Below are 23,250 nucleotides of genomic sequence, written 5' to 3' on the forward strand. Positions count from 1 at the left end.
TGATGCTCCAGAAACTCAATCTGCTCAAAGGAAGGTCAGTTTTGTAGCTTCTGTAACGAGCTAAACTGTTTTCAGATGTGTGAACATGATTGCTCAAGGGTTTTCTAATCATCAATTAGCCTTCTGAGCCAATGATCAAACACATTGTACCATTAGAACACTGGAGTGATCGTTGCTGGAAATGGGCCTCTATACACCTATGGAGATATTGCACCAAAAACCAGACATTTGCAGCTAGAATAGTCATTTACCACATTAGCAATGGATAGAGTGTATTTCTTTAAAGTTAAGACTAGTTTAAAGTTATCTTCATTGAAAAGTACAGAGCTTTTTCCTCAGAAATAAGGACATTTCAATGTGACCCAAAACTTTTGAACAGTAGTGTACATATAATATGTACATATTTATATAATATTAGCATAGCTCCGCTACTCTAAAGATGTATCACTGAATAAACTGTGGACTCACAGATGATGCTTAAGTTTTTTCCAGCGTGGACCTTGAAGGAGAAACACACCTCCACCTGGATGCTAAGAGACAGACACCATTAATGATAATACAACAATGAAAGCAAACCTTAACAGTCTGCATTTCCTTTAAATCTCACCAGAAGTTACAGTCTTTTAGGTCGACGATATCCGGAGAAACTCTGAGTGTGTTATTTAGCTGGACGACAGGGCGAGACCTGAAGAATCAGTTGGTCAGCAGAAGATAAAAAAACAAAAATCATCAGTTGCACTAAAAAAAAGTAACTTGTGCTCTACCTGAGGAGGACGATTTTGTCATCCAGAGAGCCCACCAACAGGTCTGGATAATCATTCCCATCAACATCCACACCTGCGGCCAGGGAGTACCCGAAGGTCCGGAAACCAGGAAACACAGTGCTGCCATGGATCACCTGAAGAAGACAGGTGAGAGGCTACAGTTGAGTCAGAACGCAGTTTTATTCAGGTTGAATATAGTTAAAGAAGTTTCTCCTTTTGGTTGAATTAACATCTCATTGTGCTTGAAGTATTCAAATCCCAATCTGACCACATCAGAGATACTTTATATTACATACTATACTTTCTTGGAATAACAGGAATATTTCCCCCCTCAACTTGACAGGAAGGAACCAAAAAGTTGCTTAATGTTGAGCAAAGTACCGTAGCTTAATGCAGTTTTCTACACCCCCATGCTCATTCGGGGCTGCTATACCTGGGTCCAGGAGATGGGCTAGACCAGTGATTTTCATACAGTAAGAGATCGTAAGGTGCACCCTGGGAAATTATGAAATAGCATAATAACCTAATTAATCTCAGAAATACAAGCAAGTGACAGTGATGTATAGAAGCAAATCATTACCATATTTAAAATGAAAAAGCATTTTCAGAAATGCTTTTTCATTTTAAGAATGTAGCTGCATTGTTTGACTCATAAATGAAATTAGTAATCAATAATCCTTTTTGCATTTTCTTCTTCAACACTGCTTATCCTTTTACTTAATAAAATAAAAAAAAAAGACATTTGAGATTAATTTTTCAAAATACGAATTAAGAAGATAGGTAGCCTGGTCAGCAAGGATCCTAAGGAAGAGCGGCTGCTGATGTCACTCTGCTGCCCCCGCCGCTCAGAATTCTTTTTCGTTTTCGAGTTACCATGCAGGCAGACCATGAAAACGATAAAGCAATGTTCACTGTGTTTTATCTTTGATTATGGCATAAATTGTGCAGCCTTAAAGAAGAAAATGCAAATGCAAATCGGATGATTGATTACTAATTTCATTTATGAGGCAAATAATGCAGCCACATTCTTAAAATGAAAAAGCATTTCTGGAAATGAAATGCTTTTTCATTTTCAAATTTTAAATTTCAAATTGAATTTTGGTATGTATTTACTGGGGTACATTTTGAAAAAATAAATCTCAAATGTCTTTTTCTTTTTAATTTTAATTAAGTAAAAGGATGAGTGTTAAAGAAGAAAATGAAAATGCAAACGGGATATTTGATTACTAATTTTATTTATGAGTCAAACAATGCAGCAACATTCGTAAAATGAAAAAGCATTTCTGAAAATGTTTTTTCATTTTAAATATGGTAACGATTTGCTTCTATTATAGTGATGGAGATGTTTCTGAGAAAGAAAAATGCAAATGCCGAACAGGGCCCTGGACAAAAATTCTGACCCAGATGAAGGTCGTATTATGAGCTGTTGACAAAAGAAAAAAGAAAAGACGGTGAGTCCGACGCAATACAGCGAAAGCCATCTGTGATTCTGATTTACTTTCATCTGGGATGCGACAGCACCGACTCCGCTGTTCTTGCCCTGACCACTAGGCAGCCACTCCCCCAAATCTACATGCCCGGTTAGCTGAGATTATAGCAAACAACCTGATCAGTTACCATAACTATGCTGATGACACGCGGCTTTATATTACAATCTCACCAGGTGACTGAACCCATCAGTGTTGGGTAGATGCTTAGAACAGATCAATATGTGGATGCACCATAATCTTCTCCTGAATAAAAACAAAACATAGGTGCTAATCTTCAAACTAAAGGAGGAATAATTCAGTTAGCTCACAGCTTCAGATACTACAACTGGAAACCATTGATTATGGCTAAAATATTGGTGTTTTGATGGACCTTCAGAGGCCCATGAAGGCAGTTACCAGGTCCACCTTTAATCACCTGAAGAACGTTTCCAGGGTTACAGGACTAATGACCAATCAGGATCTAGAAAAACTCCTTCATGCTTTTATCTTTAGTAGAATTTATCACTGCAACAGTGTCTTCATAGGTTTGCCAAAAAAAGTCCATCAGACGGCTGCAGCTGATCTAAAACACTGCTGCCCATGTTCTCACTAGAACTAAGAAAGTAGAGCACATCAGGCCGGTTCTGGAACAGCAGCATTTAGTTCCTATGCTCCACTGATCTGGAAAAAACTCCCAGAAAACTTTAAAGGTGCTGAAAGCCTGAGTTCGTTAAGTCAAAGTAAAAAAAACAACAAAAAAACCTTTGACTGTTTAAGTTAAACTGTTAACAAAGATTTTTATGTTTATTTGCTTTTATTCTGCTTTTATTTTTCTTTTATTTTATTGTCTAATTCATGTAAAGCACTTTGAATTGCCCAAGTACTGAATTGTGTTATGCAAATAAACTTGCCTTTTCTTAAATCCTTCATCCTTTAGGAGGAATTCGGTGAAGCCACTAATTATTGAGAAGAATAAAAAATATCTTCATGTAAAAGTCGATCCATCAATCTGTTTACATGCAGAACCTCACCTTTTCCCAGAAATTGGAGATGAGATGAGGATCATGGTTGAAATGTTAAGTTCTGGATACAAGCCACTGAAATGAGCTTCAGTGTTGGTTAGCTGCCGTCAGCCTTGGAGGCAGGATTTGTAGCTCATCATCCAGGAAAGACAGAGCTGCTGCTGCATTAGGTCAAAATAACTCTACCCTATCGCCTTCCACCGAAGGTTTTTCAGACATGTCCCACTCGGAGGAGACACCAGTTGGTGGACAGATTGATGGAAGGAAATGTTTCTGGGCTATGGGGACGTTTCCTCATTGTAGACATTTCTGTATTCTGTTAACTTCTCACAGTTTTAAAAGACAAGTCTCCAGTTTCAGAAGTCTTTAAGACTTTGGCCATTTCTCAATTCACAAGAACGTGAGTACGGACTCGTGTCCTCACCAAGTATGTTCTTGAGAAGAACACTGGAAAGTCTGGACTCTGGGAGAACGGGAGCACAGAAGCGTACTGATGACATCACCACACACTCGGCTCATCTCTGCATATTACCTCCTGTTATTAATATTCTCTAGATAATAATAAATTCAGACTTTTGTTCAATTTTTGGGTGATAATAATTACCACAGACAGATAAACACAAAGTTTAACATTTTGCCAAATAAAACAAAAAAAACTGCCATCAGAGCCAGCGATCCTTCACACATGGCTATATGTAAGCTGAGAGAGGGCTGCTAGGAGACGGGCCAACGTTAGCCCTGGCTGCTGTTAGCCTCGGAGGTCCGCTGGTTGCCCCGGTCCTCCCAACATCTGAACTTTTTTAAAATTATGCACCAAATCAGTAAATAGGCCAAATAATGAAGCTTAAAAGTATGATGTTCTCGCCTCAAATGATCTTAAAACGTACTTTTATAGAGCAACAGCGACAGAAAAGAGAACGTTAAACTTAATACTCTGATTCTGTGAGCGCTCCCCTGGAAGCTGCCACAATGCATGCTGGGACAGCTGTAAATCTCAACAGCAGACAAGTCTGCTCTGATGCATGCTGGGAAAAGAGGGAGGGGTGAGAACAACATCTGGGGAATTTGTCAGTTCTTCTTGTTCTTGTGAACTGGAACAGTAATAGGGCTGAGGCTGGTGCCGTTTTTTGAGCACATAAGCACATGAGAACGCACAAGTACACATATTGAGAAATGGTTTTTGTTTTAAAATACAACATGGATTGATACATTTAGTCGTTTTAACAAATCACATTTCACATTGTTCTGAAAAAGGAAATCTTTACCTGACTTGGTTCTGCAGAAACACCCTCTCTGCTTCCGGTCCAGATCATTACAAGTCCTGCATCATGGAAAGGAGCTCCCACTGCAAAGTCTGAAATACAGCATCACATCCACCTGACTGGTCATCGTTGACTGATGACTAAACATCAGCGTCATGCAGCTGCCTCACCCTGAAAGCCGTCTTGGTCGAGGTCTCCTGCAGCAGCAATAGCCATTCCAAAAGCAGATCCAACTGGACCTGTCAGAACCATGCTGGGTTCAGAGGGGAACCTCCCCCCTCCATTCATGTAAACGTAAACTGCCCCACCCACCTCCAGCTGACGGTTGAAGTAAAAAGGAGCACCCACTAGCAGGTCGTTCCAGCTGCAGAACATCCAACGTAAACAGTTTTAAACCCAGTAGCCAGAAGGTGTGTTTTGGTTCCTGTTAAAACCGCAGCAACACCAGGACCTCTCACCCATCACTGTTCAGGTCCACGGCTACCACTGCATTACCGAAGTACGATCCAACCTGTTGACCTCGTAGAGTCTTCTGAATCACCAGATCAGTAGACTCCTTAACAATCAGCATCACAGAACCACGAGCATCCATTTTATTATCTCTAGGAGCCCCTGTTTAACACATCAACACATCAGTCAACAAATCAAGAGACCCTACAAGCAGATGGGTCAATAATTGATTGAAGAATGAAGGAGGGATTTCACCTGCTATGATGGTTTGATCCTTTGCAGAAAGTAAATGATAGGCCTGCAAGACAGAATACCCTGCAAAAGAGTGAGCAGTTATTCAAACATATGCCAACGGTGCACACACACCTAATAAATACTGATACGACTAGTTTTAAAACACATGCACATAAATTATTCTCTATGCACATTTGGACTGTTCTATGCATGCAGATTCTGAAACTTGTGCGCTCAAATTACGAAATCAGTCCCCCGAGTTTGGACTGTGTGCACCAGCCTCTTTCAAATGGGAGGATATAAAGTTGTTCTCCATGTCTAAGTTTTCCTGTACTGACATGAAATGGTGCAGAAGGTTGAAGTGGAACAGTGTGGTTAAATGCAGTGTTGTTAGAGTAATCAGGGCGACTTTATTTGCCAAGAGGTAAAACAAGGATTTTAGTTTATGTTTCCATCATATACACCATACATAAAGTCTCAATCAACTACCCATAGTGTATAATGCATTCAGCTTTTATTTTGTAAAACGTTTTTATTTTATATATATATATATATATATATATATATATATATATATATATATATATATATATATATATAAATTTTTTATAGTATTTTATTTTATATATAAAAAAAGGTCTGGATGAGCTTCACAGGAGGATTGTTTTCACATTTTCATCTCTCTCTGTGTGCAACATTTAACCCTGCCGTTTTACACCACAATATATTTCTGTATCCTGTGTCATCCTCTGACATGGGAGCTGGCTCGGAGCTCGTCTGCCTGGCTGTGTGTTTCCTGGACGGGGCCGCCTTTTACAGCTGCTTTTTATATCCCTGCTTCTGTCTCCTTGAACCCCAGTGGGCCTCAGCAGATGGCCGCTCACACTGAGCCTGGTTCTGCTGGAGGTTTCTTCCTGTTCAAATGGAGTTTTTCCTCTCCACTGTCGCTACAAGCATGCCTAGTGTGAGGGATTGCATTCGAGTCAATAAGTCGATGCAATCAGCTGGTTTTCCTTAGATAGAAAAACAATTTGACTGTATGATCTGGTGAACTGTAAAGTGCCTTACGATGACATGTGTTGTTAATTGGCACTACGTAAATAAACTGAATGTTGTTCTTCAATAATCATAAGTTCTTCAATAAACAATACTGAGGTTGGCCATTTTTGGAAGTGATATGTCAACTGTTTCGTCTCTTTTTTTCTGCATTTCCGCATGTTATGCTGAATAAAGCTCCTCTGCAACTACATCCGCGTCATCTATCACCGTGTGCAGCACTTCTATGGGCCCTCATACGGTGCACACAGACTGACACCACAAACCAACACACGATTATATCTCAGCCTTTAACCATGAGACTGCCTAATATATAAGAACCATGACTTCACACTCCTTGTTTGCACTATTGGCTTGGTGGTTCTGTGCCTTTATATTCTCTCCTTCTTGTTGTGGACCTGTTTCTATACGTTAACCTTTCTCACTTAATATTACTCTTGAAAAGAGCAGCTATTACCCTAAAGAAGCCTTGCTTTCATCACTAGTCGCAGCTAGTAAAAACACGGTAATGTCTGATCTGAAGAGATTCCCTGAAAAGTTGCTCATTACAGGCAGTTAATTTTCTGCAGCTGGTTCCACTTTCAAGTGACAAAAGTTCAGTTCAATTCAGTTTATTTATATAGTGCAACACATGCCATCTCAAGGCGCGCTTTCAGGAAATCCTATACACTACTGTTTATGCTCTAAAAACATTCTAAATGACTTCGTTTCCAGTAAATTATGGACGCTACCCACTCAGGACACTTGGAATACATTGGACGAGCAGTATGGAGGAATATTGACACGTTTTTTGTGGACTTTTATGGACCTTTCTGCCTCGGGCGCCATAGACCTCCATTATTTGAATGTCAGCAGACAGCAAGAAGCCTCCCAGATCTCCAGATGCATTTGAGATATCAAAAAAGTACTCCAGAGTGTTGTTCAGCATGGGGGTGAGTAGAAAATGAAGGCTAATCATGTTTTGGGTGTACTATTCCTTTAAGCACTTACAAGCTAAAAGTGGATCTTACATTTTCTTTTTGATAATACTGTACCAAGTCAGTGTTCTTTTTACTTTTGTCTATAATATTAAATTAAAGCAGACCTTTAATTCTCAGTAAAATTTAGATTTCATGGGATTTACAATAATAATAGTGATGCTTATTGATGAAATATTATAAAAATATAAGTTACTTGCTCAAAATGTATTTGAGCTTTAAACATTTCAAAACTAAAGGCAGAATTTTGGGACTTGAAACCGGACCGGATTTGAAATTAAAAGATCGGGATCAGAGGCCTAAAATGCTGATCAGGACATCCCTGGTATTAAATCTACATGTATAAACAAAATGTGCATAGAGAGTAGGCTAGATTACATCCATTTGTTTTATATAAAACTGTTTAAGTAGCCTGAACCTCTCCGATCACTAAGTCACCAGAAAGAGGGAAAACTTTCAGGTTGCAGGCTTTTCTCTTTTGATTTTACATCAAATAAGGTAATATCTTCCAAAAAATGAACCTCAGAGCAAAGTCTGAGGATGAGAAGAGTTACCTAAAGAGATAGTTCACCTAAATAAATGTTCCTACGACTTGCATCCTTTTTTTCAAAGAAGTTCCTTTTCCAATCGTATGTCACATTTGGGTTCATCCAGAAGGCTTGGACATTTCCTGCAAGACAAACACATATTTACAAGATTCATCACAGTCTGGGGGGGAAAATACCCCAAAAGTTAAGGCCAAAATGGTTTCTATTCAGTGGAAAAAAAAAATTTTTAAGTTAAGCAAAGAAAAGGAATTAAATCAAAAGTCATTGTGTGAAAGATGGCTTTAAAAATGGCCGTTCAGCATCTACACAGATCCTCTTGATGGGACTGAACCTTAAATACACAATCAGCTCTGATTTAAATGAAATATGTCAGAGTTTGAGGCATATTTAATCACAGTGATGTGATTGTAGTGACTTAATTTATATATTTCCAACACAAACAACTGAAAATGGGTAAGAAGCAAAACTAAAGACTGTAAGTGGCTAAAAGCAGATAGCATAGCTAAAAGGTGCTTCATTTAATTTGTGCTACAAATTAAGCCATAATATATACCCTCCCTGCAATAGCCTGTATGCATTAAAATTATTCTAATAAATATGGACATTCCAATTCTAACAATACTGAGAAGTCTTATAGCAATATAAAAGAAGCTTCGAGCACTTCTAATAAGGAAGACATTAGGACCCTCCATATTTATTTTCACCTGAAAAGTCTGAAACAAAGAGATTTCTCACACCAGAAAAAATGAAAACAGCAATAATCAGCATTTTAAGGGAGAATCTGTTTAAAACTACAGATGTCTAAAACCTTTAGGAAGAAGACTGTAACAGTTTATGGATCCCTGCAACTGAAAATCATCTCAAAAGAGTCCTAATTAGCATTTTTACTCAGGAGAAAAAACACTCTACGGGAAAAGGACATTTAATCCAACTACCGACATTTCCAAGCAGGGTCAGCCTGATAGTAGACCGCAAGAGCCTAAAAATGTCTCCATTATATGAATATGGGGATCTAAAGCAGGTTATTGCTACTAATAATAAAAAAACCTAATGTGTGTTTAAACATATAGAGAACTGTAAGTTAAATTTTCATAAAAGAAATTAGACATTTTTGCTTTGAGAAAAACACAAAAAACAAATTGAAGTTAGCCAAAGAAAATGTAGACAAGGACCTGAACCTCTAAGAAATGTGTTCTTTTAACAGATTATCCTAAATGATGTCTTATGTGGACATCAGAACAGAGGATGGCTTTGTTTTATCCAAACACTGAATTTCAACGACAAACAAGCTATGAAGCAAGAAGGTAGAAGTTTCATTTTTGGGGAAGGAAAAAGTTTTTGATATGAATTATTATCTCTAATCTGTTTAAGCTGGGATTTTATAAAAAAAACAATTTAAAAAATAACTTTAAACTAACCCAAAACATACCATTGAAGTCATAGAGAACAATCTTTTATTTCCGGGTGGATCATCTAAATAAGTAGTCCTCCTAATTATTAGTCATTCTGGTGAAATGTTTACGTAAGCCCGTCCTAGTGCTCGTCCGGTTAGCCTGCACACTTTCAGGCATATATCTGTGGTGAGCTTCGGTTTCATACAGTCTCACCACGGTTCTTTGAAAATGGTCGAGGGTCTTAAGCAGTGTCGTATAAAGTACTGAAATCTCGGAGTCAAGTAAAAGTATAAGTACCTCTTCAAAATATGACTTTGGTAAAAGTCCAAGTGACTGACTGAAATGTTACTTGAGTAAAAGTCTTAAAGTATCTGGAATGGCTTGTACTTAAGGATAAGAATTACTGTAAAAATAGATGTACTCAAGTAATGTAGAGAATAGTATGAGTAAAAAGTAAGTGTAGTTTGAATTACATTTTTTTTTTACATTTTGGTAAACTTTGAAGGTTAAATTCACTTAAAATAATATAAACAACCAAGTGTAGGATGAATGTAGACTGGCTTTGCGAAACAGTCGTATCCTACTGGTGTTGATGAACAAGCCCAGGCAAGACCCGACTTTGTAGTCAGTAGGGGGGGTCAAAACACTTGCATTTCTCTCGCTCTCTTGCTCGTTTTTTTTTTTTCTTTTTTACTTAGTAACTAAACCAAACATTGAAAATGTAGTGGGGGAAAAGGATGCAATTAAGTTTGTAAATGTAGTGAAGTAAAAGTGAAAGTTCTCAAAAAGATGTATACTCTTGGAAAGTATAAAGTACTCCAAAATATACTTAAGTACAGTAGTGAAGTATTTTTACTTCGTTACTATAAAACACTAGCCTGGGTGCCAGTCCGAACTTAGTCCCGCCCACAAGGTTTGAGTTCGGGGAAGTTCGGTCTGGCTCTGCTCCATAGTAGCGCGAATATTAAAGCCCACTGTCAGGCGATCCAATCAAATTGTCAGGGCGGGCTTTATACGATGATGGACAGATGATCAAGAGTAACGTTATCAACCACGTGACCAAAGCGCGCTTGGGTGACAACAATAATGGCTGCCGCTGGAGAGTTGAGGTGAGTAGATTCTGCTATTAGGTCTGTTCTAGAAGATATCGACAGCAAATTAATTTTAAAAGAGGAACAGAGAAACGCGATCAAGTCTCATCTTCTTATTCTAGGCGTGCAACTGCACGCTTTGATTTTTGTGGACAACAACTATGCCTCGCTTAAGATACGTCACGCACTCCGTTGCTCTTATTGGTTGTAGGTCTATCCAATTGAGTGCAGAGGCATTTTTTTCCTGGTTCGTTGGAAACACGCCCCATAATCACAGCTCTATGGAGCAGCATCAGACTCATTCTGACTAGAATTGAGTCGGACTACGTCAGGCTAATAAAACACTGGTCTTAAGAGAAAAAGTGTCCACGAAGTGCATGAGAAGAAAAGAAAGGCCTCAGAAGAGGCAGATATATCCCAGAATGCTTTGCGCAGAGAGCTTTCCTTGCAATGCATTCTGGGATTTGCTGTCACAGCCGCTGTCGTCATAGGCCAGGGGTCACCAATGCGGTGCCCGCGGGCACCAAGGGGCCCTCAAGGACCACATGGGGGGCCCTCTTCGTCTTCTGAAAACAGAAGAACTCACTCAGTGGGTTAAGTTTATTTTTTTTTTATTCTGTTTCTCTTCTTTTTAATCATTTATGTATTATTTCATCATGTTAACTATTTCATCATATTTCAGTGGTTTCAAAATGATAATATTAAAAAGAAAATTAGAAATGAATAAAAGAATAAAATAAGAGTAAAAATGAGTTTTTATGGATCCTCCACAATACCTTTAGAATCCATCAAAAACCTGTTGAAAGGTAAAACTGGGAACCTGTGGACCAATTTAAAGCCCAAATCTTATATAATCATCTATATGATGAAAAAGAGGAAGCGTGCAAATTATCCTTTGATAGTACTTCTCTCACATCTGTGAACATGTGAGCTGCCGCACTGTGCTGCATGATGCAGGAAGTTACCCATCAGCGGCATCCAGCTCACTGGGTTCACGTGAGCTCTGAGGTTTTTGTCCAACACTGACGGGGCCTCGCTGATTCTATCTGAACTGTTGAACCTGAAGCTGTTAAATCCTTCACACATGAGAAACCGCAGGGTTCAAACACCAGTTCCTCCCAAAGCCCGGGCCCTAACGCCACTGCAGGTTTGCCATGTTTGGTGGGATATGGAAACCTGGAGGTAAGGTTGTTATTGGTAAAAAAAGGGAAGTAGTTATGACATCACAGAACCAGTACCCTGCCATTCGTAGCTCCCAGGAGAGCCGAGGATGACGTCGCTCTGTGTGATGGAAGCAGAAATCCCAAAAGTACACATTCCCTCTTTGAGATGATCCAGCCTGTAACTAAACACACACAGCGGGCTCAGTGTAGCGTCCCCAATTGTTTCCTCTCGCGTGCTAAACGTAAGGCCATGTGACCTACTCGCAATGCTGCTGCTGTATGTTCTGCCAGTTTAGATCCTCTTCTTGGTGCTGTGCATTTCTATGGAGATAACAGTGGCCAGTCATCCACCTCTGTCCAAGGTGAACCTTAATAAACCGATGACCGCAGGCCTGCAGGGACATAAGACACACTGTGGGTCACATGGTACACAGGATGCTCATCAGGTTATTGTGGTCTGTTGTCAGTCATGATGATGCAGTGTTAAATGATCACAGCCGGTGGTCAGTGAAAGATGGAGGTAGAGCAGAAAATTCTAGTTAAGTTCAGATAGATTAGCGGACAACTGAAGAAACCATTAAACAGCCGCTCGCCAGGCTGAAATAAGAGACTCACCAGGATCCTCCCTCCAGGTCTGCCCTGACTGGCTACTGAGACGCCCAACCACATGTCCTCGACCAGGTCTTCAGACGGGGTCAGGTTCGCTACGGCACCAAGAGAGAAGAGTGGGAAGCCATATCAAAAACTGGTCAGCCCTTTCACTCAGCGAGACTCTGTCACTACCTGAGTGAAGTTGGCCCCCCCACCTTCTTCAAATCAGACAAAATTGGTGTCAAACGTTTGTGCTACATTTGTGCAGCAAAAATTTTCATTTGTGTTGCTTTCATTTTAAAGATATTAAGAGATGTTTCTAGAGGTCATCAAAGGTCAACCAGCCCCCCGACCTTCTTCAAATCTTCAAATCCAAAGCAGCACAAATGAAAATTTTGCTGCACAAACGTAGCACAAACGTTTGACACTAATTTCGCTGATTTGAAGAAGGTGGGGGGGCCAACTTGACTCAGGTTCTCTCACTTCCTCTCACTATGGTTTGTTGGGGAGATCGTGGTCAGCAACACTAGAATTCCCAGGCCCTAGGACTGTGAAGAACCCCAGATCATGACCACTCTACCACTGTGCTTTTCACTGGGTAAAGTTTTGTTCTTTCTCAAACTCTGTTTTTGGATCCTCTCCAGCCACAGTGATATGCATCATTGCCAAACCTCTCCCTTCTTTGGTCTGTTCTCTTCCAGGGAGATTATTTAAGAAGCCTGCTTTCAGATGCAGCTTTGCAAACCTAAGTGCAGCATTTGTGTTGTTTTTAGAGATAATAGGTTTTACTCTCTTCTTGTGGCTCCTTCTTTTACTAATGGTTTTTGTCATGAAATTGTCCTGTAATGCAACATGAGGCTCGCAGAGTCTTACTTTAAGGAAGTGTGATCTTGTCTGACTTTGCATCATATTTTGTGAAATAAAACAATATCATGACATGAAACATATTTTTGTTTAAGGTTTTTCAAAAAGCAGGTTAGAACTTGTCGCAACTATTTGACATATTGCACATCATTGTGCATCAGGTGTTTTGCTTTATATTGTCTTTTGTTTGTATGTTTGTGTTTTAACAATTTTTTCTGGGTTATTTTTATGTCACAGTCGGGATCTTTATTATTTGTGAGTGCTTCTTTGTTCTGAAACAGACAGCAGCTGTCAAAGCTCGGTGACTGATGGACTACCCATAATGCACCAAGATGGCGATAAGATCGCAGGCAGCAGACGGGTTCATTGTTAGCTGTGATGAATCAGTCACCTAATCAGCTCAAAGTCCAGAACCAAGCAGCTAATGTTAGTTGTTTTCTTTCCGAGTCGTGACTGTCAGGCTTCCATCTCTGTGATTGGACGTCACAGAGCTCAGCTGGATGTTGGGCTAGGAGTTTTTGAATCAAACCATTCATTGGGATCCTAACGTCTATGCTATTTTGTTTGTTGCAGAGGATCCAAAAAAGAAGAGGCAACCTGCATTTGGAAAAGGCTGTAAAACCTAAAAACTAGGGGTGTCAACAATAATCGATTCAGCGATGCATTACAATGCGGGGCATGCAAGATTCAGCATCGATGCGGCAACGTGCCATAATAAATTATATCACTGTTTATTTTCTGGCCTCAAATGGACAACTTGTGAAGTTTCAATTACTTCCGGGGGCATACCAACAACAATCAAGATGGCTGAAGCGGAGGGAGATGACCGCGATAGACGGGTAGGCCTAATTAAAAACGCACCAAAAGCTTGGAAAGCGGATATCTGGGCACATTTCGGATTTTACGAAGTCAATGGGATTTTGATGCATCGCAATGCATCGTAGAATCGAATTGAATCGAATCGTTACCTGATGAATCGTAATCGAATCGAATCGTGAGGGCAGTGCCAATGCACACCCCTACTAAAAACACATAGGTATGAACTTCAACACATCCCATAAACTGTCCTGAAGTCCAATGTCATACCAAAGACGGAGCGGGACGTAGAGGTTCAAAGATCTATGCTGACTTAGATGATATTGCACCTACTCCACTCGCAGACTTTGATGTCCTTATATTATGTTGTTTCCGCATCTTGCGGATTTATGGGGCCTAAACCTAAATTTGAACAATTATTTTGCTCTAGTATTTTCAAAAGAAGCAAGCAAGCATAAATTTTCCCTTAGAACCCGTTTTTATGCAAGAGCTGTCAAAATGCAGTCTTCGAGGACCAGTGACCTGCACCTTTTAGATGTGTCTGCTTCAACTTGTCTGAAATAAATAACCAGGTCATTAGCAGGAGTGGAGAACTTGAGGAGATATTTAGGCCATTTGATTCAGGTGTGTTGGACCAGGGACATATCTAAAGTAGATTGACACCACAGACCCTTAAGGACTTGAGTTTGACACCTCTGCTTTAGGCTTAGCTATTTTTTCCCCACCTTTTCTGTACCTAGTGCTGATTAATGGATAAATGAGACAAATCTAAAACTCCATCAGGAATGGGATTCCTAAATCGAATTTTTAGCGGCTCCTGAATGCCTGGTCTGAGTCACCGTCACCTGCAGCTTTTTTTTTTCCGTTTCTCCCATGAAATCTGAAAGTCTGAAACATTTTTTAACAAAATATAGGATAACACCGACTAAGGCTTCATTGTGTCTCAATACGACATCTACAGTAGTAGCCATTCAAAATTTCCCCACTTTTCATAATAGGGCCCTTGGCTGGTCCTTGGTTGGTCCTCTACAATTCCTTTTTAAGATCTAAAGCAGGGGTCACTAACGCGGTGCCCGTGGGCACCAAGGTGCCCTCAAGGACCACATTGGGGGCCCCTCAGAGTCTCCTAAATAATGAACAACCCACCAGTGGGCTAAGTTTGAAATTTTCTTTTATTCTGTTGCTCTTCTTTTTAATCATCTAAAGAGATTTTAAAATGACAGTGTCTAAATAAACTTAGAAATTACCAGAAACAATAAAAATATGTTGATAATGAACAAAGTTTAGGCTAACGCTAACCCTTGCAGCTCATGGGTCAGTAATGGTCGCCCTTCCTACGTCTCGGTACCCTTGAAGTTGCCCTCAGCCTTAAAAAGGTTGGTGATCCCTGATCTAAAGAGAAGCACCATCTCCTGGTCAGACCCTGTTGGAGGGGATTCTGCAGGCAGTTGCAGGGAAATGGGCTGCCATCCGGCTGGTGTTTGACTGGGAAGGGTCATTATGAATGGCTGCTACTGTATACCATCAGTATGAAACAGGAAGTAGGACACCCTCAGTGACAGTATAACTTACATGGATCTATGAGCTTTATCCTTCTGCAGTCTGACTGTTTAGCTGTCACTGGGCAAGTGTAAACTCCTCCGGTTCGATTGGCTGGAACGTTAGACTCCGCCTTCTCCCTGGGAGCGCCGACCAATAGCCTGTCCGGAACAAAGGTGGGCTAGTTAAATGGTGCCTGGTAATTTTAACTTAATAGTATTTGGAGATGTAAGGTACAGAAAACAGTTTATGATTAAGCCATGAAATAAATACTGTATCTTTACTGTGCTGAAGATTTTCCTGATCTGGATTGTTGGGTCTAACTATAACCTGGATGACCAGGAATTATAACTTAAGCTTCCAAACAGTTGGTATCTTAATCACACAAAAACACCAAACAGTAGTGTTAGAGGAGGGAAATCTCAGAGGTAAGGCTGGTCAACTGTAAAGGGAAGCAAGAATGTTTCTGGAAAATTTGACTCCTTGACTTTCCTGGAGGTCATTGAAGCTTTAAAATGACTGTTTTTATATTTGAGTCATGTTCCTTTGGTGTCTCAGAATAAATGGGTCTGAAGGACAAAGGGGACACTCTGTAACCGACAGAACGAATACAAGTGTCTCCTTCTGATTAACTGAAGTCATGTGACAGAAATCAGCTGGAGGATAAAAAAAAAAAAAGGTTTGGAGGTCAGTGTGAGCCAAATATGACCGGATAGAAGCCGTCCTGACTGGGACGGAGTGGAAACACTGGAACAATGTGTTCACACAGCTGGGAATTCATTCAAACGGGAAAGAAGGTGTGTTTCCCTGCTTTATGCATGTGATAGTGAGGCTGAAAGTCCACTTTAAGACGAGATGACATCACCTTTATGTGACAAAGGTCTTAAAATATCAGTGAGAGGTAGTGGCCTCACATTGACATCTTAGAAATCTGTGGGTGTGACCTCCTCCTGTGTTCGCTCAGATCCTTTAACTCTCTGTGACCTCTACCTTGTTCTCTGCTCATGTAGGTTACCCTGGTGATAATGATGATGCACTGTCAATCAGAAACTGAACCATCCATAGGAGACAAGTTATTGATTGCTGCTACATCCTCCAGGTCTCCTGGGAGCTTTTAGGACCTATGAAACCCAATGGATGCATCCCGACTACCAGAACAGATCCCAACTTTCACAGCTGCCTCTAAAATTCCTCAAAAAGAAGGACTTCTTCAGGACAGCTAATCTCCAGAGGTATCTTGGAAGCACTTTATGGTCTACATTAGATCCTGGGAACCAATAAACATCATTGATCCAGTGGATAGCCAATCAGAAAGGAGCTGAGGTCTTATTAGAGGAAGCACTGACAAAATGTACCTGAACCTCCAGAGAAACATCACTATGAGTGGGCTACACCCACCAGTAATCCAATTACTGGACATAAAGACACGGTCGTCATGGCAACCACAGAGACAGACAGCTGGGTGACCTCTTGTTGAGCTTTCACGGATCACCTTCAGGAAGCTGCGGCTCAGTTTTGAATAAGGCATGTATGTTCAGAGTCTGAGCAGTATACGGTGCAATCAGAGAATCGTCTTCTCTTTAATCAGTGTGTGTGTGTGTGTGTGTGTGTGGCTGTCAACATATGCAGCTGTTTAAACTCACATTGAGTCTGAGGCGGATCCGTCTGCAGCTAACATGCTGTGATAAACTCTCCTCCAGAACCAGGATCAGTGTGAGTGCCCGCTCCTGCATCTCAGCCTACGACGTGCTCCACAGGCAGAGCAAGTTTAATTTAAAGTGCTTAACATAAACATAGAAAAAAAAACTGGAAAAGTGCATTATGTTGACTTAATAGAGGCAGATGGCTTCGAACTCAAAAGTTAAACTGATGATTCCATGTATGTGAAATTATCTTTCCTCCAGGTTTCCTCCCAATTTTGAAAAGAATGTCTTCCGTCTCTGCTGGAGCTGCAACATCATCAGGGTCCATATTAACACGCAGCCTGGGACATTTCTCCTTCCATGCTTTTTGGACTGCCCGGTCTTTGAGGATTCTGTTTTGCTAAACTTTGGGGATCATGCTTAAATATATTAATTTCCACCATTAAAAGGCTTTTGTTACCAACCAGTTCCTATTTTTAAAGTTTATTTTTGTTCACACTGAAAGGTGGAACTTGGAGCTCAGAAAAAGGTAACCTCAAAATAGAGTGTGCCCTGTGTATTTTGGTCTTAATTAAAAACTTACAAAATTAATAACTAGTGAGGAGAATAAAGCAGAAATTGTGAAACACTGATGAGATCATCTGACCTTCTGTGGGGTTCTGATTAAAGTTCTCAACTTGAACACCTTGAATGAACCATTCACGTTAGCATACAAACTGTCAATCAGAGGTACAACCTACCTACCTACCTACCACCTGTCTTTCCCCTACTCCCTCCCAGATGTTATTATTACTATTACTACCTGTCTCTCTCATTCGGTCTCTGCCAGATTGTCTTCTTGCCTGCACAAGGTTCGTTCCAGTGCTTGTGAAACCATGTCTTCCTGTCTTGCTTTCTCGCCATGTACTCATTGGATTCTCATCAGCTTTTGTCATCAAGTGGACTTGTGGACACTGTGTCTGGTTGAATAATCAGATTCTCTGTCAGACCGTTAACACGTGGTCCTAAAAACAGCAGATATTTTTCTAAGAATTCTAGACTTATTGGCAGTAATGCTACCATCACAGAGGTGGAAAATATACAAGCCCATACCATGATACAACCTCCTGTCGTCCCTGACCCTGATTGCAGGGAGTTGTTGCTTCTTCTCCAAAAACATCTGTAGCTTTAATCCACCTGGACCATGGTGGTCTATATTCCTACAGTGTGACGATTGATCCTAGAAGCCTCTGAGCCAAGAGAAGCAGATTGCTGAGACACCATTGGTAACCGAACAATGGTTTCTCTAGGTTCTCCTTGCTTCTTGCTATTTGGTTTAGTAGAAGAAAGAAGACATCCTTTCCCATCTTGCTGTGGTTATGTCACATCAACTGAACAACCTAAGAAACTCTGCTCTTTAAGGAGCGTGCTTTAATATTAAAGCTGGACAACGACTTCCTTCATTCAGTTCAAATATTTACTATTTCCCAAGTCCCAGGGTTTCTAATTCATGGTTAGTTTCCTGAATGATCCCTACAGCCCCTCCTCCCCCCCCCCCCCCCCCCCCCTCTGCTCGAACTGCTGGTGTTTTCTCAGGCTGCAGGAGAATTCAGACACATTATTAACACTGCAGGGCATTCACCTGACCCAGTGTGCTCACAGCACATTCATAGGAGCAGCACTCTGCTGGGATCAGATCTAATGAACCCTCCTCATTATGGAGATGTATCTCTTTGAGTCGCATAGCAGGCTTAGAGGCTTCATGAGGATGGAGACGGATCAACGGCAGTTGGATGGAGTCGGACTCCTCAGAGAAAAACCAGTTATCATAAGTTAGGAGATAAAACTGTCCCTAATGAGAAGCAGCAGAGGAACCAGAAGAGACAGCAGTGAACCATCAACATTGGTGAAGACATCAGCTCCAGATCTCTACAGGGAAAGAGTTTTCCCAGAAGGAACAACGGTTCCTCTGTCTCCAAGTCAAAAACAGCTGAATCCCACCAACCTGATATCAGACTGTCTCCCAGTTTTAGTGTAGAGACTATAGGTCTGAGGTGGACCTGGTAACTCGTTACTACTGTTTCCTGGTTCCTATGGCGATCCCTGCATGAAAGATTCAGGGAATTAAGACAAAATAGGATTTTATTGATCTCACAAGGGAGAAATTCACTTGTTACATCAGCTCTAGTAAACAACAGGAAAAGGTGCATCAAAGAAATAATTGTACAAAGTCGGGCAAAAACAAAAAATATATACAGATGATAGATAAAACATAAAGAATAGAGATTTAAGGAATCTGATATACAAAAAAGTGATTTTATATATCTGTTGCGGTGCTAATATTGGTATTAAATGTATTGTGAAGGATTTTCGATTTTTGAAAAGACCCGCCCTCTCCAGCTTAGAAAAAAATGCACATGCACAACCCTGAACCCGCTTCCGAGATCAAATCCCTATTAAACGTGTGTGAGAGCGTGCAAAAGCCCACGAGAATGACTGACAGTTAGGAGCACCACAAAGTTTGATGATCCACCTGGAAAAAACAATTTCATCATTCTATCTCTATTCTCCCACTCTGCAGAATCTGTTAGTTCAATCTCTAACGTTCTGCTCTCTCTGCTTTTTCTCATAGTAGCTTCATCTGGTCTGTTCCTGTTTGGCTGTGACTCCATCCTGGAGAGAAATATCAGCTGTGCTGCTGCCATCAACACCTTTGTTTCTAGATGTTGGAGCTTGGCCTGTTTTCCAGTGTAGTCCTGTTTCTCTGACTGTGACTAACTGGATGTGCTCTCTTCATCCTCTGACATGGGAGCTGGCTCGGAGCTCGTCTGCCTGGCTGTGTGTTTCCTGGACGTTAACAGCTGCTCTTTGTGTCTCTGCTTCTGTCTCCTTGAACCCCAGCGGGCCTCAGCAGATGGCCGCTCACACTGAGCCTGGTTCTGCTGGAGGTTTCTTCCTGTTCAAAGGGAGTTTTTCCTGTCCACTGTCGCTACAAGCATGCTTAGTGTGAGGGATTGTATTTGAGTCAACGAGTCGATGCAATCAACTGGTTTTCCTGAGATAGAAAACTTTGAATCTACTTGACTGGATGATCTGGTGAACTGGAAAGTGCCTTCAGATGACGTGTTGTTAATTTGGCGCTATAGAAATAAACGATTTGAATTGAATTGAAAAAGAAAATTTTCCACAACACATTGAATTGTTGTTTTATTCTATTATAGTGCAAACACGGTATTGTGACCAAGTATTTGTTTGTTTTACCTGAGTAAATCCTATGTACTTGGTTAGTTACATGAATCAATTTGAGGTTTTTGAAAGGAGAATGCAATAGTGAATGTGGTTACAGGGATGCTGGTCAGTCTACGGTCAGTTGTACAAACTTTTTTCAGGTATAAAATGAAACCTTTTCTCCAGGACATTTTAAGCTCCCCCTGCATTAACACGTCCCTTCCTGCAGGACCTCTGGTACCTGGTTTGCACCAATCCACCAATGAAAGTCATTTTCTATAATCAGCTTATATTGTGCTGTGAGGAAATGTAGTTATGAGTCCACTTGATAGCATCTACAAGCAGAAAGGAGCTCAGAGTTGTTTTGGTCTGACTACCTGCTAGAACTGAGGATAAGAACAAAAAAATAATCCCTTAAAAGTGTAAAATGCAACCAAAGATTGAACTGGTTTCAGTGTCTGCTAGAGGCATGGGATGAATGAAGGAGTAAATGGCAACACATGGGTAGCATGTTGGGCTGAGATCTGCTGAAGGGAAGAATAGTTTAATTTAAGAGTATAAACACTTCATTATATTTAAACAAGTAAAATACACTTGGGTAAGAGTTGAGTAGATGGTGAAACTAAAGTACAAAATAGATGATCAAATATTTTAGAATTATGTCTGAAATCCAAAGATAAGCAAAAATTCTGGCATTTCAAATATTAAACAAAACTTTGATGACAAAATTTGTACATTTGAAGCACAACACTATTTTCTCCCGTAAAACCCTTTAAAGAAACAGCCACAGTAGTTTTTTTTATATTACTATATATAACTATATACAGTGACTGAATTGAAAAAGAACATTTGCAACTTCTCCCACTTAGAGATCATGGAGGGGTCTGAAATTGTCATGATAGGTGCATGTCCACTGTGAGAGACATATTCAAAAAGAAAAATCCAGAAATCACAATATATGATTTTCTTAACTAATATATATATATATATATATATATATATATATATAAATAAATATATAAATGAGTATTTGAACGCCTGTCTATGAGCTAGAATTCTGACCGTTAGTCTCCCTTCAAAATGTCCACCTCCACTCCATTTATTATCCTAAATTAGATGCACCTGTTTGAGGTTGTTAGCTGCATAAAGACACCTGTCCAACCCATACAGTCAGTAAGAATCCATTTACTAACATGGTTGAGACCAAAGAGCTGTCCAAAGACACTAAAGACAAAATTGCACACCTCCACAAGGCTCAAAAGGGGTTTGTGGAAATTGCCAAGCAGTTGCGTGACAAAAGATCCACTGTTGGAGCAATCATTAGAAAAAAGGAAGAGGCTAAACATGACTGTCAATCTCCCTCAGACTGGAGCTCCATGCAGGATCTCACCTCATGGGGTCTCAATGATCCTAAGGAAGGTGAGGAATCAGCCCAGAACTACGCGGGAGGAGCTGGCCAATGACCTGAATAGAGCTGGGACCACCGTTTCCATGGTTACTGTTGGTAATACACTAAGACATCATGGTTTAAAATCCTGCATGGAACAAAAGGTTCCCCTGCTTAAACCAGCACATGTTAAGGTCCATCTTAAGTTTGCCAATGACCATTTGGAAGATCCAGAAGAGTCATGGGAGAAAGCCATGTGGTCAGATGAGACCAAAATAGAACTTTTTGGTCATAATTCCACCAAAAAGATTATTTATGCGGGGGGGGCTTTCTGCACATGGGCAGGGCGACTGCAAAATTTTGGGGAACAACCTCCTTCCCTCAGTTAGAGCAGTGAAGATGGACGGAGGCTGGGTCTTCCAACATGGCAATGGTCCGAAGAACACAGGCAGGATAACCAAGGAGCGGGTCTGGAAAAAGCATATCAAGGTTCTGGCGTAGCGTAGCCGGTCTCCAGACCTAAACCCATGTTGTGATTCTATAGTTAAATTATATTCCCAGCCCGCTGGGAATTTATGTTTCTGATACTTTAAGATGTTTATTGCCCTCCCCTGTAGGGGTGGTAAAATATCTTATTTAATCAGATATTATTTCAGCTGTTATATAGTGTTTATGACACACAGTCCTACTAACTGTGTGTTAGAACAATAGATGAAAGAGTGATTCGAGCACTAATCATGGTCAAACAGTTATTTCTGCACATACATGGAATAAATTCACCACAACTTCTGTTCAAAATATAAGATTTTATTAACAAAAATCATTCAGCTCCAAGTCAAACATATTTTAGTTTAACACTCTCAACTAAGACTAGTAAAACTCAACTAAACTAAACTAACTACTATGTACAAAGAGGAAGGGAAAAATGGTTGAAAAACATATTACAGTTTAAGATGTATTCTGTGTTTGAAACCAAAGTTTATCTGGAAGAATTTGGGATATGATCAAATTAGCTTTTCACTAATTTTAAGGACATTGGAATGTTTTCAGACCAATTCACAATGCAAATCCATGAGGTGAATAAAACATTATTTGGCCAAATAATGTTCTATTGAATGATTTGCTTAATCAAGAACCAATAACCTTTAGCTAAATGATTCTTTACCCTCTTTGAAATAGCTAGCAGCGAATAGACATCGGGATTCCACTAAATGACTCTTGGTCATACTTGGCAATGGAAATGTAATGAGCATTTGAGGAACACGTGAACACTAATGTTCTATCAGTGTTAAAGGAATAGTACACCCAAAACATGATTAGCCTTCATTTTCTACTCACCCCCATGCTGAACAACACTCTGGAGTACTTTTTTGATATCTCAAATGCATCTGGAGATCTGGGAGGCTTCTTGCTGTCTGCTGACATTCAAATAATGGAGGTCCATGGCGCCCAAGACAGAAAGGTCCATAAAAGTCCACAAAAACGTGTCAATATTCCTCCATACTGCTCGTCCAATGTAATCCAAGTGTCCTGAGTGGGTAGCATCCAGAATTTACTCGAAACGAAGTCATTTAGAACGTTTTAGATTCTAAACAGTAGTGTATAGGATTTCCTAATAGCGCCCCCATGCGCGCTCACGATTCTACGGAAGCCGGCAGACCAAACCGGAAGAAAGTGCGCATTCAGCGTCTGCTCTGCCGATAATGCAAGCGTAGAAGAAGAAATGTGCTGTTTACCTGTGCAAAGAAAGAAACAACGAAAGAAAAATGTCTG

The 23,250-nt window shown here is 40.3% G+C and overlaps 1 protein-coding gene across 1 annotated transcript in view; it reads right to left on the reverse strand.

Annotated features, from left to right (window-relative positions):
- The window catches only part of LOC119781753 (integrin alpha-3-like), a 53,962-nt gene that overhangs the window by 20,985 nt on the left and 9,727 nt on the right, over nucleotides 1-23,250 (reverse strand). The window contains exons 3-14 of the mRNA XM_038282289.1: nucleotides 15,274-15,401; nucleotides 12,046-12,134; nucleotides 11,692-11,822; nucleotides 11,506-11,612; nucleotides 7,806-7,904; nucleotides 5,223-5,282; nucleotides 4,976-5,129; nucleotides 4,688-4,881; nucleotides 4,521-4,609; nucleotides 765-898; nucleotides 608-685; nucleotides 469-530 (exon numbers count right to left, since the gene is read on the reverse strand). Of these exons, the coding sequence (XP_038138217.1) occupies nucleotides 469-530; nucleotides 608-685; nucleotides 765-898; nucleotides 4,521-4,609; nucleotides 4,688-4,881; nucleotides 4,976-5,129; nucleotides 5,223-5,282; nucleotides 7,806-7,904; nucleotides 11,506-11,612; nucleotides 11,692-11,822; nucleotides 12,046-12,134; nucleotides 15,274-15,401 (1,325 nt within the window). The remainder of the gene's footprint in view (nucleotides 1-468; nucleotides 531-607; nucleotides 686-764; nucleotides 899-4,520; nucleotides 4,610-4,687; nucleotides 4,882-4,975; nucleotides 5,130-5,222; nucleotides 5,283-7,805; nucleotides 7,905-11,505; nucleotides 11,613-11,691; nucleotides 11,823-12,045; nucleotides 12,135-15,273; nucleotides 15,402-23,250) is intronic.

Source organism: Cyprinodon tularosa, unplaced genomic scaffold (assembly GCF_016077235.1).
Source record: "Cyprinodon tularosa strain WSP-4 unplaced genomic scaffold, ASM1607723v1 ctg104, whole genome shotgun sequence".
Lineage (NCBI taxonomy): Eukaryota > Metazoa > Chordata > Actinopteri > Cyprinodontiformes > Cyprinodontidae > Cyprinodon > Cyprinodon tularosa.